The sequence below is a fragment of the Anarrhichthys ocellatus genome, unplaced genomic scaffold, assembly GCF_004355925.1.
Source record: "Anarrhichthys ocellatus isolate YVR2014 unplaced genomic scaffold, GSC_Weel_1.0 scaffold60, whole genome shotgun sequence".
Taxonomy (NCBI): Eukaryota; Metazoa; Chordata; class Actinopteri; order Perciformes; family Anarhichadidae; genus Anarrhichthys; species Anarrhichthys ocellatus.
In genome coordinates this window covers 1,136,063-1,148,978 of record NW_022280090.1, presented here as the reverse complement: position 1 = coordinate 1,148,978, position 12,916 = coordinate 1,136,063, and the positions used below count along the sequence as shown (strand labels likewise).

Below are 12,916 nucleotides of genomic sequence, written 5' to 3'. Positions count from 1 at the left end.
CTCTCTCTCTCTCTCTCTCTCTCTCTCTCTCTCTCTCTCTCTCTCTCCGACTCTCTCTGTCCTCTCTTTCATTCTTTCTCCAGCTCAGTCACACAAATGGCAACACACAAGAGGACTGTGACTGCATTGCGGTCAGCAAAATGAAGACCATATGGGTGCCATGAATTGTGAATTGTTCCACTGTCCCCCTCCCACTGCTTTTTGTTGCTGGGAACCCTGCAAACAATGGGAATGATTGGAGGGTCCGGGGGCGTACGGAGGAGGACAGGAAAGAGAGAACAGGAAACCGTGTCCTCAAGGAGAGAGAAAAAGATGTGAACACGCGGAGACTGAGAGGAGAGTGCGGTTAAGTTTGTAGAACTTGTGGTCTGAAGACTTGGGAGCACGCCATGCAGCTGAAAGTTGAGGCTGAAACTGAAAATAACGGCCGCTGCAACTGGAAGGCTGTTAACAGTAACCCTTAAAAAAACACACGCGCCATGACCTCTCCTTCCAACCCAGTTGGTAATCGCGTTTAGGTTTGGGCACTTGCCAACATACAGCGCATCTAGTGGCCGGGATCAATACGCCTCTCTCTGTGACTGTAGTTAATGTGACGGCTGAATGGTTAGTCCTGCCCCGTAATACACGTCTCCACCTCAGTGACCCCTCCTCTCTCCCTGAACGCTCTTCGTTTTCATTACCCCGAGCTCCGTCTCATTAGCATTCACAGAGCCGTGATGGTTATATGGGCTAATCAATGCCCCGCGCTCCTCCATCCTGTCATCCTCCATCAGACCATATGCACGACCACTCAACCTTAAAAGGTGGCCAGTTGTCTGGCCCTTATGTCGCTGTATGGCCCGTGTCACAATATTGAGTCATGTCGGTGCCAAAATCTGTCTCACGGTCTGTATACATCTACTTTAGATCTAGTCTTGCGTGTATTTTCACTCTGTGGCCCCTCTGTCCCACTGTAATGGAAGATTTATCGGTGGTTTCCTGCCAAAAAGGATGAATCACTGATTTCCAGCTAAATGTCACGTAAAGGCCGAGGAAGACAAGTTTGTTGGTAGATTAAATGAACCAACATCTTTGTGTTTGGTTCAAGTCGGACAGACCGGCCTTCAGGGACGGACGAAACCTTGTCGGAGTGGCAGATTGGGAATGGTCGGTTTAACAGAGAGCTCCCTGCCTCCTGGGTCATCATCCATATGTTTAGGTTGGACTGAGTGGCCACATATGGACACACTTTTATTTTTTTAGATTGGACAGCAGTTACCACATAAACATAGCAATCATCTGCTTTACAAGGTTTCCCCGTCTGCAGCGGAAAAGCAGGGCTCAGAGACATTTACGTTTCCTCTCAGCACGAATAAAACCATCGTCTGAAATGGATCTCAAAAATCAACCCCGCATGTAAATACACACAGGAGAGACGTTCGGGTGAGTGTGTGTTGCTCATGGCAGCTTTACAACGGAGCCAACCTGAGTTAAGCCAAGTGACAGTTGTTTTCTCTTTTGCTTTCTTTGGCTCTCACAGGATGAGAATGCAGCCGAGCATTTATGATGCAAAACCCGGGCCCCAGCAAAAGGGCGGCTGTTTTCATTCAGAGCGCATGGGCTCATGTTGCATATCTGTTTGTGGAAGCCATACTAAGCCGGGTTGTTTATATCCATCGCAGGTTCTGCGAAGGGAATTTCAGCAGCAGGAAGGATACTGCTGTTATTGGCTTAAATATTATTCATGGGTTAAATATATACCCTCGTCAGCTGTGAGACGCTGGGAAGAGAAAATGAAATGAAGGAGCTCACCGAGGTCAGAGGAACATGTGGTATTAATGGCAAATCAGTTCAGTTCTGCTGTTACATGACATGGACCACACAAGGGGAATCTGCCTGAATCTTAAAAGGAGGTTTGCTGAGGTTTTCGGGAAATATGTAGTCGTTCTTACCAACCTTAAGGCAATGTCCTAACTACTTAAATGAGACCCCATTTACACTTCCTGTATCTCAGGCGGATCGGATTGCTTTTTAAAAATATACAATAACCAAGGAGCGTTCTAGCTAGCTACTTAAGTTTAACCATGAAGCGCTCACGTGGTCAATGGCAGATGATCTCTACACACAAGATCAAACAGAAGGCGCACTAAACCTTTGCGGCTTGTATCTGATCCCTGATCACCGATTGATCTGTGGGCAAGGGAGCGGCGTGAGTGGCCTTCTTATCTCGCTGTCGCCATAAATAGGGATTCATCCACGCGTTTTCATTCATGGATTCTTCTGTTGACAAGCAGAAACGGGGCCTAATTTGGCACTACATGGATCGCCGCAATTTGTGTGTGTGTTCCTGATACGCAATAATCCATGAGATGGTGTATTGATCCAACAAGTGATCATGCACAGAATTTCCAGCAGCAGATTTAATGAGAACGCTCGACGAAAGAGTGCGCGCGCGCAGCGTGTTTGTATATGCGAGCTTAAGTGTGCGTCTTTGTTTGCGCGCCTGTGTGCGTAGATGATGTAACTTTGTGTGCCATTTCCTACAAGCAGGCTCATTATAAAACCAATTAAACCCGCCGTACTCTCATTAGCGAGCTGTGGGGCTTAAGGAGAGATTGAGGACCTGTTGTACTCCCACAGGGCTTCTGTCTGGTCAGCCCTGTTTTAAACGATAAAAAACACTTTTAAATCCGCTGAAATCAAACACCACGGATCGGTCACGATGGGTCAGTGCTTGTCTGAGCTCAGCCCTCAGTCAACCTCGCCATCCTCAACTAAAAACACACAGTATCTGTGCTTCTCTAGACTCATTTTTTGTTGTCGTTTTCACCACAAAAAAAGCTGACATGCTCTGGTTTCTATCTATATGCTCTTTATGAAATGAGGAGTGTGGGAAACAATAATGTAAACTGGCTCCATTACTGCGTGGGATAGTAGTAGTGTAAGGGAGAGGAGGAATAGGAAATGGAGGAGGAAGAGAAGACAGGGCAGGAGAAAGGAACCAGACAATGAGCGAGAGAGAGAAAGAAGCTCAGCTCAGAGATACATCTGTGTATGAAATAACCATTTTAAAAGGACAGGATCGTGCACGGTGCCGAGGTAATAACCGGCGAGAGACACAGCCTCCTCTTGTGATCTGGAATCAACAGACGATATCGTGTCACTATTGCGCTCATTACTTTGGTGTTTTTGTATGCAGAGGATGACGCCCCACACTCCCAGTACCCCCCAGTATGTACTGTCCCTTCCACACACACACACATACACACACACACACACACACACACACACACGGGTTTGCGCATATTTTCTCCCTCCTTTCTTCATTCTTGGCTGGGGGAGCTGACGGTTGGAGAGGCACAGCTGCCTGGAAGGTGGAGGCGTGATTGATTGATGAAGTTTTTGTGCCCAGGGGATCCAATCATGTAATCAGTTTGTATTGATTGGCTGTCCCCATTGAGAGACTGCTGAGGCTCTGCCACCATGTGCGCGAGCTAGACCTGGCACGCATTCAAAATCTTATGCAGTCAAATTTGATTCGGGTGGCGAGGTCGCCTGAGTCCACGCGTCGGGGATGCACAGAGGGAAGACATGCCATAAATCACACTGCAGACGTTTCGCAACACTCACCACAATTCTCTGCTCCAATTCCTCATTATCTTGCGTTTATTTCAATTATTATGATTGAGAAATGAATTCAGCTTTACTGTAATTGCATCACATGGTTAATGATCTGATCTCCCTGGAATTTAAATAGGGCTTCAACCTGGGTTTGCATAGCTAATGAGGATCCCCCCCCCACCTCTCACTTTCCTGCTTTATTCAGACTTTTCTCTCTCATTTCACATTTCTGACTTATATTTCAAGTGTCAACTTATTGTTACTGTGTGATGCAATTCACATGGTTCCACCAATGGTGAAAGATGGGATTTATGAGTGCAAATGAAGGTCTTTTTGTGAAATAAAACATTTAAGGAGCTCTGCCTTCTCTTTTTGTGGTGCAAAACACATTTGGCGATGGTTATGCAATTTAAAGCAGTCAAACAAAGGGGTTTGTAGTAAGAAGATGAAAAGATAAAACTCTTTTCAGTGTGTGGTGACTAACGGGTAGATTTTATCAGCAATAATAAAGGGGTTTCCAGCTTACTCACCACTTTACATCTTTACAAACAGTTTCACATCCTCACACAGCTGCCTCATTACAAAGACCGCCCTGCTTATTTCGTTTGCTTCACTGCAACAGCACTTCTTGTCTGTAAGGCAGAGGTGGGAGAAGAGAATCGAGAACCCGTCACTGGTGGGCATTTGTTCTCCATGCTGGCATTTAATAAGCCCCAAAAGATTTCTGCCTCAAAGTCATTCCAAAGTCAAATTAAGGCTGAGCTCAGTGAGCATGTTTATCTTTAAGTCTCGCTGCATCGCGGCTGTAACCTCGGGGGTGGACAAGTGAATGAGTATAGCAGCAGATGTTTTCTGTGTACTCCTCTCAGTCTAAACGTTACAATGCGCACACCATTTCCAGGTGACATGAATGAATAATGAAGAGATCACAGTATAGTGCTTACAATCAGTCTGTGAATTGTGGCTTCCAGTAAGAATTGGCACATTTTCAGTGATTTACTTTTGAGCACTTCTCACTCCTGCACAAATGAACAGGCTGTCATTTCACGCAAACAGCTTCTCTGTAAGTGAGTTAAGTTCAAACTGATCGCTAGAAATGAGTTTACAACGGATTACGTCTTAGAAACGTCTATTTGTCATAGAACAAAATATAAATGTACAAGAGGACATGTTGTGAATCTGGAGAAATAGATTGACGCATGTTAATAGGCATTTTTGAAATGTTAGGGAACAATCACCCAATGTGAAGAAAGTCGTGGTTCTTTAAATGTTTCATCACCCTTTTGAAGCAAGAAAACATACCGAACAACGCAAGCTGAAACTGAAATTGGGTGGTCATCAAACTGAGAGCATGCTGTTAATCTCTTTTCATTTAAAGCTGATGTTTAAACCACAGTGGGACAGTGGGAGCTCACATAGACAACTAATATCCCTCTACAAAAGTACAGTAACCATTGAATCACTGTGTCCTCTGTATTTTTCTGTGTCTCTGCAGATCAGAGTGGACGGTCCTCTGGTGGGAGGAGTGCTGTACGAGACAGTGACCGTGATGAAGGATAGCAGCCCCATCCTCCGGGATATGGCCTTCTCCCTGGACAGGAACTTTCTCTACGTCATGTCTGACAATCAGGTGAGGAAATGCCCTCATTTTGCTGCTGCTGTCGTGGGGAAAACGCTCAGCGGCGGGGTGATGCAGCGAGTAGCGAGGCCGTCCTTCAGCTGGAAGCCAGCGAGTTCGTGGCCCCCATGACAGCGAGCGTTCACAATGCCGACATGTCCTTGAGCGAGAGACTGCCACTTTAGTAGTTTTACTTCACATAAAAAAGAGAATTTGTTTTGCCATTTGCGGGGGAAATTTGTACAAACAAACATACAATATAATATTAACAGGTGTTTTTAGGTAGCGAACTCTTGAAAAAATATATTGGATTCAGTTTAATTGGAAAAAGATACCAGCAATTCAGTTAGCCTTATTGTTCTGTTCAGCTTGGGAATTAGCAGTAAAGCAGTATTAAAACAAAAAACATTTATTCATGTTGAATGATAAAGTAATGCTATTTATTTGGAATCCAACCAGATGATTATCCCCAAAATCCAATGTGGCATCTTTCAAACATTCACAAGCTGAGGGGATTGTTAAATGTGCAGTGTGTGTGTAAGGGGACGGGCCGCTGTTCTAATTGCTTATCCACGCGAATCGCCTTACAGTGCATGCATCTTTTGTACATGACACACACATCCCACAGAAAACCATTAGCGGCTTCTTCTTTTTTCTGTGTTGCTGTATAGCCCCCCCCTTGCCTGCTCCTCACTTGGCCCGGCATCACAGAGGCGAGCAGTTGTTGTTGTCGTTGGACGATATTCTCTGCACTCATTGCAGATAAGAGTGAACAGTGGTAATCACTTTCAACTCCCATCAAGTGATTATTTTGGCGCAGCTGCATGGCACTGTGAAATGGGATTAGGTGTCAGTGCGGCCCCAAAAAAGAAAAAGCCCCTATCACTGCTCTCAGTTGTCTTCTGACTGCTGGAATGCATCGAGCCGGAGTCACAGGACAGACAGGCAAAGGGCATCGGTACAATTGCAGTTCTGTCTGTTATTTCTTTTTTTTTCAAAGTGGCTCTAAAACTCTCTTCTGGGAATCTTGAAAAAACAGTCCAGAAAAACTATAAAAAGCATCGAGTTAAACAAAACAACAAGGGAGAGAGACTAGAGACAGTATTGCATTGGGCGCCGTCTTCTAAAACAGCAGCAGTGGCAGCTCCTCCTTCTGTCTGATGGACTGGAAGAGACAGAGCATCACTTATTGATGAGCTCCGGTCTTTCAAGGAGAGACGCATGCTTCCTTCAAGGAGATGGCCGGCCACTCTCTTCACTCCGCCTCCAGTGACACGTAAAAACCGTGCTACTACCAAACGCGGCTCGGCCACGCGCTTTCTCTCAATATTAGAACAGCTTTGGCTCTGTAGCCCCGAGGAGCTCTGGAGCAGAGCGAGGCCTTCCTCTCTCTGTCTTCCTCTTCATCTTTGCTCAGCTTTTTCCCTTCCGATTTTCCCCCTGCTCGGGTGAGGAATCCCCCAGAGGGAGGGCTTCACGCACAGATTTCCCACATTTCTAGTAGATCCCGGGGATGAGAGGTTTTCTGATTCCTGGGAGCCAAACAATACAGGAATGATGTGGAATGAGGAGCGAGGCACAGACAGATTTGGCTGAGATCAGCCGACCCTCGTGGAATAACAATGAGCCTCTCCGTCTCCTGCCGAGTGAAACACGCAGGGTTAGCATGATGATGAAGAGTGAGGAGAGAAAAGCGGGAATCAGTGTGTGTGTGTGTGTGTGTGTGTGGATGTACGTGCTTGTGTCTGTGTCCGCAAAGCATCATTTGGGATCCATTATTGATATGAAAAAAGAAAATAACTCTTCCCAGCAGTTAATCTTTCTTCCTCTTCCTGCCTTTAGTTTGATCATTTCTAAGAATAGAAATGCTCGGTATCCAAACACACATTCACTTCGCTGAATGTCACTCGTCTGTCTGGGAAATGATGGCGAAGGCTTTAAACCTTGGAGAAGAGGGGAAACTGCTGCAGGGTTTTTCCAGGGCAATCTCCCAAACTGCCACTCTCTAAAATGTTAAATTAATGCACCCATCCACTTCTTTCTTTCTCTCCACCTCTGTCTGTCTGTCTGTCGGTCTCTACAGCAGTAGTTCTCAACCATTTCAGAAAAAAATCTGACACACCCCCACAGCTCAGATCAGATCAGACAAGCTCACGTCTACCAACACCATCAGTACTGTTCCAGATGTGCTCAATTTTAATGGATTTTTAACTGGAAGTTATATGATTAATTAGGTTCAGTCAAGTTTACACTGTACAGTGTAAATCTTTTATAGTGATCATGTCTGTCCGGGTTAAATTGATTGCTATAAGCGAATGATTGATTTTCTTTATTTCTCATGCAGATTACCATGTAATTGACATTTGTACATGTATTACATGACTATAAAGTAATGAAACGGATTTACTGAATTTTACTGACTGTTTCAAATTACAGTACACCTTCAACAACAGGTGCTTTTCCCCATTGGCATTTGTTTTCTGTCTCCATCACTGCAGCCATGACAAGGTGGCCTGGCACCAAGTTTCACGGCTGCATACCTTTTGCCCGTTTTTGGCGGTTTGTCATAAATGTCAAGGAGACTACGTTTCTCGTTGAAAGAAAATCACTCTTGCTCTGGTCCAGAAGCAGACAGGTTACCACGAGGCGAAGTATCATGGGAGTTGAGGAAAAGAACAAAGAATTACTGTAGATTTAAAAATGTTTCCATGTATTGTCATGTATGAAAAAGACCCAAAAAGAACCCTGTAGGCGGACGACTTGATAAGCAAATCATTTAAACAGCATTTGCAAAGGAATAATTCTGTCCCAGATGTTGTTTAGGTGTTATTTAACGCTGGTTGTCGGGAAGTGTGTCCTGGTAGTTTACTGGTTATTGTGACAATAAATATCGATAAGATCAGCTTCACAGCAATTTGTGTTTGCTGTACAGCATGTGCACTTAACAGGCTTTGAGAAAGTTAAAGGGGATCTACATTAAAGTGAAGCTACTTGCTCTATACCAATGATGGAAAAACAAAAATACAACTATACCCAAACGGTAGCACTTTATAATAACTACACACTATGAAGCATTAGTTAAGTATGAGTAAACACTTAATTCATCATTTATAAAGCATTGTTCCTACATTAATAATTCATTAGTATGCAGTTCATAACAGTTATAAATGTTTTATTCTTGATTAATAAGCTCGTCTATTATGTGTTTCATTATTGTGTTTTCATACTTTATAAATGATGGATTCCCCATTTGTAAATGAAGTATTATATATTTTACAAACCAATTATTAAGGAGTTGTAGATGATTAATAAGATCATTTATAAAGTGTTAGTAAATGATTAATAACTTATTTAGATGTACATTATTCATGCATTTATATATATATAATGGTTAGGGACTATGTTAATATATGCTTTATAAACACATTAATACTGCAATTCATGATTGATTCATGATGTATTAAGGTAGTTACTACTCGTTAGTAAAGTGTTTTATGTGACCTCATCTAAAGTGAGGACTATTTATGCCTTATAAAGCATTTATTAAGTATGTTGTGTGACCTCATCTAAAGTGAGGACTATTTATGCCTTACAAAGCATTTATAAATGACATTTAAAGGCCAGCAGTGCCTCAAAACACATTTTTTTAACAGAACAGGCAAATAGACACAATACAATGTGATCAAGAACATATCAATATTTATTGCAAGATGCAAACAATATACTGTTAAATACAAACCTCTGAGCCATTAATTCATGTAAGAAACAAACAAACAAAGACATTCTCCTTCAGGAGAACATGGCTGTATATAAAACATTTGTAAATATACGACTGGAGCTAACTAGGAGCTTTGCATATTAGTTTACATTTACTTATTTAATTATTCATTTTAACCGAGCATATCGATCTCCACTGTTCGTACTTTTCTTCAGTTGCATGTCCCGATAGCAGCCGGCCGAATCTGGTCATTGTTTACAATAAACGAAATCCCGCTTTCATATGCCGTCATCAATGTGAGACGGACAAAGGAAAGGACCGCTTCATACGTTATCAACGTAGGACAAACGTTACGCTCAGGAACTGGTACAGAAGTGCACTTACGCGATGGACCCGGGCCAGAAATAATGACTGCTGACGGGCCTCCAATGGCCGTCTGTTTGTTTCTTATTTTGCTGGCACGTAACGTTACACAGGAAAAGACCGCTTCAACGTCATCAACGTGGGACAAACGTTACGCTCAGGAACTGATACGGAAGTGCACTTAGCGATGGAAAACTCCGACCTAAGTTGGAAGGGCGCGCAGACCTGGGCCAGAAAGAATGACTGCTGACGGGCCTCCAATGGCCGTCTGTTTGTTTCTTAGTTTGCTGGCATGTAACGTTACACATTATGGAGGATGAGTATCCAGCTCGCCTTCCAGCTAACACTAGAGGTCCTGAGACGGGCGCACGCTAACGCGTCACCTCCGTTGTAAATAGAGCAATCCAGGTGACAGATGGCTAACTAGCTGTTATATGTGGAGTGGATGTGAATGAGATCGATATGCTTGGTATGAAATGAATAATTAAATAAGTAAATGTAAACTAAATATGCAAAGCTCATGGTTAATGGCTGAGAGGTTTGTATTTAACAGTATATTCTTTGCATCTTGCAATAAATATTAATATGTTTTTGATCACTTTGTGTTGTGTCTATTTGCCTGTTCTGTTCAAAAAGTGTTTTGAGGCACTGCTGGCCTTTCAATGTCATTTATAAATGCTTTGTAAGGCATAAATAGTTCTCACTTTAGATGAGGTCACATAAAACACTTTACTAACGAGTAGTAACTACCTTAATACATCATGAATCAATCATGAATTGCAGTATTAATGTGTTTATAAAGCATATATTAACATAGTCCCTAACCATTATATATATATAAATGCATGAATAATGTACATCTAAATAAGTTATTAATCATTTACTAACACTTTATAAATGATCTTATTGATCATCTACAACTCCTTAATAATTGGTTTGTAAAATATATAATACTTCATTTACAAATGGGGAATCCATCATTTATAAAGTATGAAAACACAATAATGAAACACATAATAGACGAGCTTATTAATCAAGAATAAAACATTTATAACTGTTATGAACTGCATACTAATGAATTATTAATGTGGGAACAATGCTTTATAAATGATGAATTAAGTGTTTACTCATACTTAACTAATGCTTCATAGTGTGTACTTATTATAAAGTGCTACCAAACGAACTTTTGCTGTATCCTAAAAACACAAAATCCTAGATATGACCAGATAACTCCTTGACCGTAAGTATCTGTCTAGAGATGGCTGTGGATTGTTCAGAGCCAGATTTCGGAAAAAGGATAACTGTAGTGCAGAGGTCTAAAAGCCTGCATGCTCATCTGACAGCATTCGTAAAGTTCCAGTAAATCCGGATGAAAGTGTTAAAGCGATAGTGAGCTGATAAGATGATAAGATCGAGCATTAGTGTGAGGTCATCCCAGATGTTATGAAAAGATGAGGATTTTGTAATTCCCAGAGCCGGAAAAGTGGACATTATGATCTAACGCTGACGATCATTCAAAAGGCAGCCAGACTGAGATTTCTCACTTTCTTGGGAGCGGAGGGCTGTCATTGGTTTTCTGTGTTTGCTTTAAATAATCAGTTTCACCTGGAGAAATTATCTCAGAGAAGACAAGACAAAAAAAGCTTGATAAAATAATACTACTGATCATGAATGATGTATGAAGAATTGACAGTACATTGAACATAACCTGAGGATGAAGGCTTAATTCAGTAATCCACCATTGTAGAAAGTTGATAAAAAGACATCATATATTCATTACACTGAGAAGTGAAACTCATCTCCACAATATGAACTTTCAATTAAATTTAGATTCAACCAGGAAAGACAACATGAAATATCCAAATCAATTCCTGTACATTTAAGACATTAATTATCTGACTGTCATTGAGCTGGACACACTAAAAGGAAAACCTGCACTTTGTGTGATGACGTTTTGTAGTTTCATTTAGCCACTTGTTAGCATCCACCATTTTTTAGACACGTCAAAAGGGGATTTACTGATATGTTTTATATTATAGAACCAAGCGCCACTGTTCTGACCCACAGCGTCGTCGGGGAAGTGTAGTGCCCACCCTCCGGTGCCCCCCCCCCCCACCCAGGTTAACACCGTTAGCTCTGTCAGCGCTGTTCATGCTGCTAGCACTGTTAGCTGGTAGCCGCCAGTTCAGCCGTCGTCATGTTGACCGATTCTAATTCACATGCTGAGCTGCTACGCTTTTTAGACCTTGTCAACATAAAACCTAAGGTCATGTCTTTTGATCTTATTTGGATTCAACACAGTGCGTTCCTGCTCAGGTCAGCTCCATTAAACATCAACTCTTATGTGCAGCGAGAGCTTCACATCTGATTGTTAGCGGGGCAGCAGAAGGCAGACGATCCATAGCTCTCCCCTTGTAAAGGTCATGCTTCCTAACGACCACAGACCAACTTTGTTATTTTAGACGAGTTCCCATCCACAAAAAAATTCATGGATTATTCCCACTGCGTCGCATATGGACTTAGAAACTCAGCCCCTCCTGTGCTGCAAAATCATTTTGCTAATGGAATGCACCTTTGGGTTCTGAACCGCTGGAAAAAAAGTGAAAGTTATTTCATTGGGAGCAGCAGACAATCCATTTTGCCAACACAGACCTGAGAGAGCACCCACTTATGCTATCAGGAGCACCGGAGACACTCTAATCCATAATCCACTCTTCATTTGTGATTGCTTACATCAGGAAATTGCTTGCATCATACGTCCAGACCTTGAATAATTATATAGTATAAAATAGGCGGGCACAAGCTGCAGCTGAGTGCAGGGCTGGTGCTGGCCGTCATGGAGAGCTCATGCTTTGCCAAACATTCACACATTGCGGTTGCAGCAGTAGCACGGTGCGTGGTTGTCCGTCTGTCAGTTTGACTTCGTCTTTTTGCTTGTGTGTGCTCCTGTGTGTGGAAAATAGCAGCTCAACTTATAATGTGGACTGGGAGATTTCATATAACGATAATTGCAAGTTCAATAAACAAATGTGAATTTATTATGTGAAATAACAGCATGGTAAAGCATATTTTCATATACTCTTGTCAGAATGAGTTATTTTTCTCATTTTGACATTTAATTTAGCACTTTCGTGCAAAATTAACATAATATTATCAAGTATATGTATATATACATATACAGTGGATACGGAAAGTATTCAGACCCCTTTAAATTTTTCACTCTTTGTTTCATTGCAGCCATTTGCTAAAATCAAAAAAGTTCATTTTATTTCTCATTAATGTACACTCAGCACCCCATCTTGACAGAAAAAAACAGAAATGTAGAAATTTTTGCAAATTTATTAAAAAACAAAAAACTGAAATATCACATGGCCATAAGTATTCAGACCCTTTGCTGTGACACTCATATTTAACTCACATTTCTTCTGATCCTCCTTGAGATGGTTCTACTCCTTCATTGGAGTCCAGCTGTGTTTAATTAAACTGATTGGACTTGATTAGGAAAGGCACACGCCTGTCTATATAAGACCTTACAGCTCACAGTGCATGTCAGAGCAAATGAGAATCATGAGGTCGAAGGAACTGCCCAAGGAGCCCAGAGACAGAATTGTGGC

General features: G+C 42.1%; 1 protein-coding gene across 1 annotated transcript in view; it reads left to right on the top strand.

The window, feature by feature from the left end:
* LOC116396806 (plexin-A2-like) overlaps positions 1-12,916 on the top strand; it is a 78,003-nt gene that overhangs the window by 23,269 nt on the left and 41,818 nt on the right. Inside the window, exon 4 of the mRNA XM_031871654.1 lies at positions 5,099-5,233. Coding sequence (XP_031727514.1) covers positions 5,099-5,233 — 135 coding nt within the window. The remainder of the gene's footprint in view (positions 1-5,098; positions 5,234-12,916) is intronic.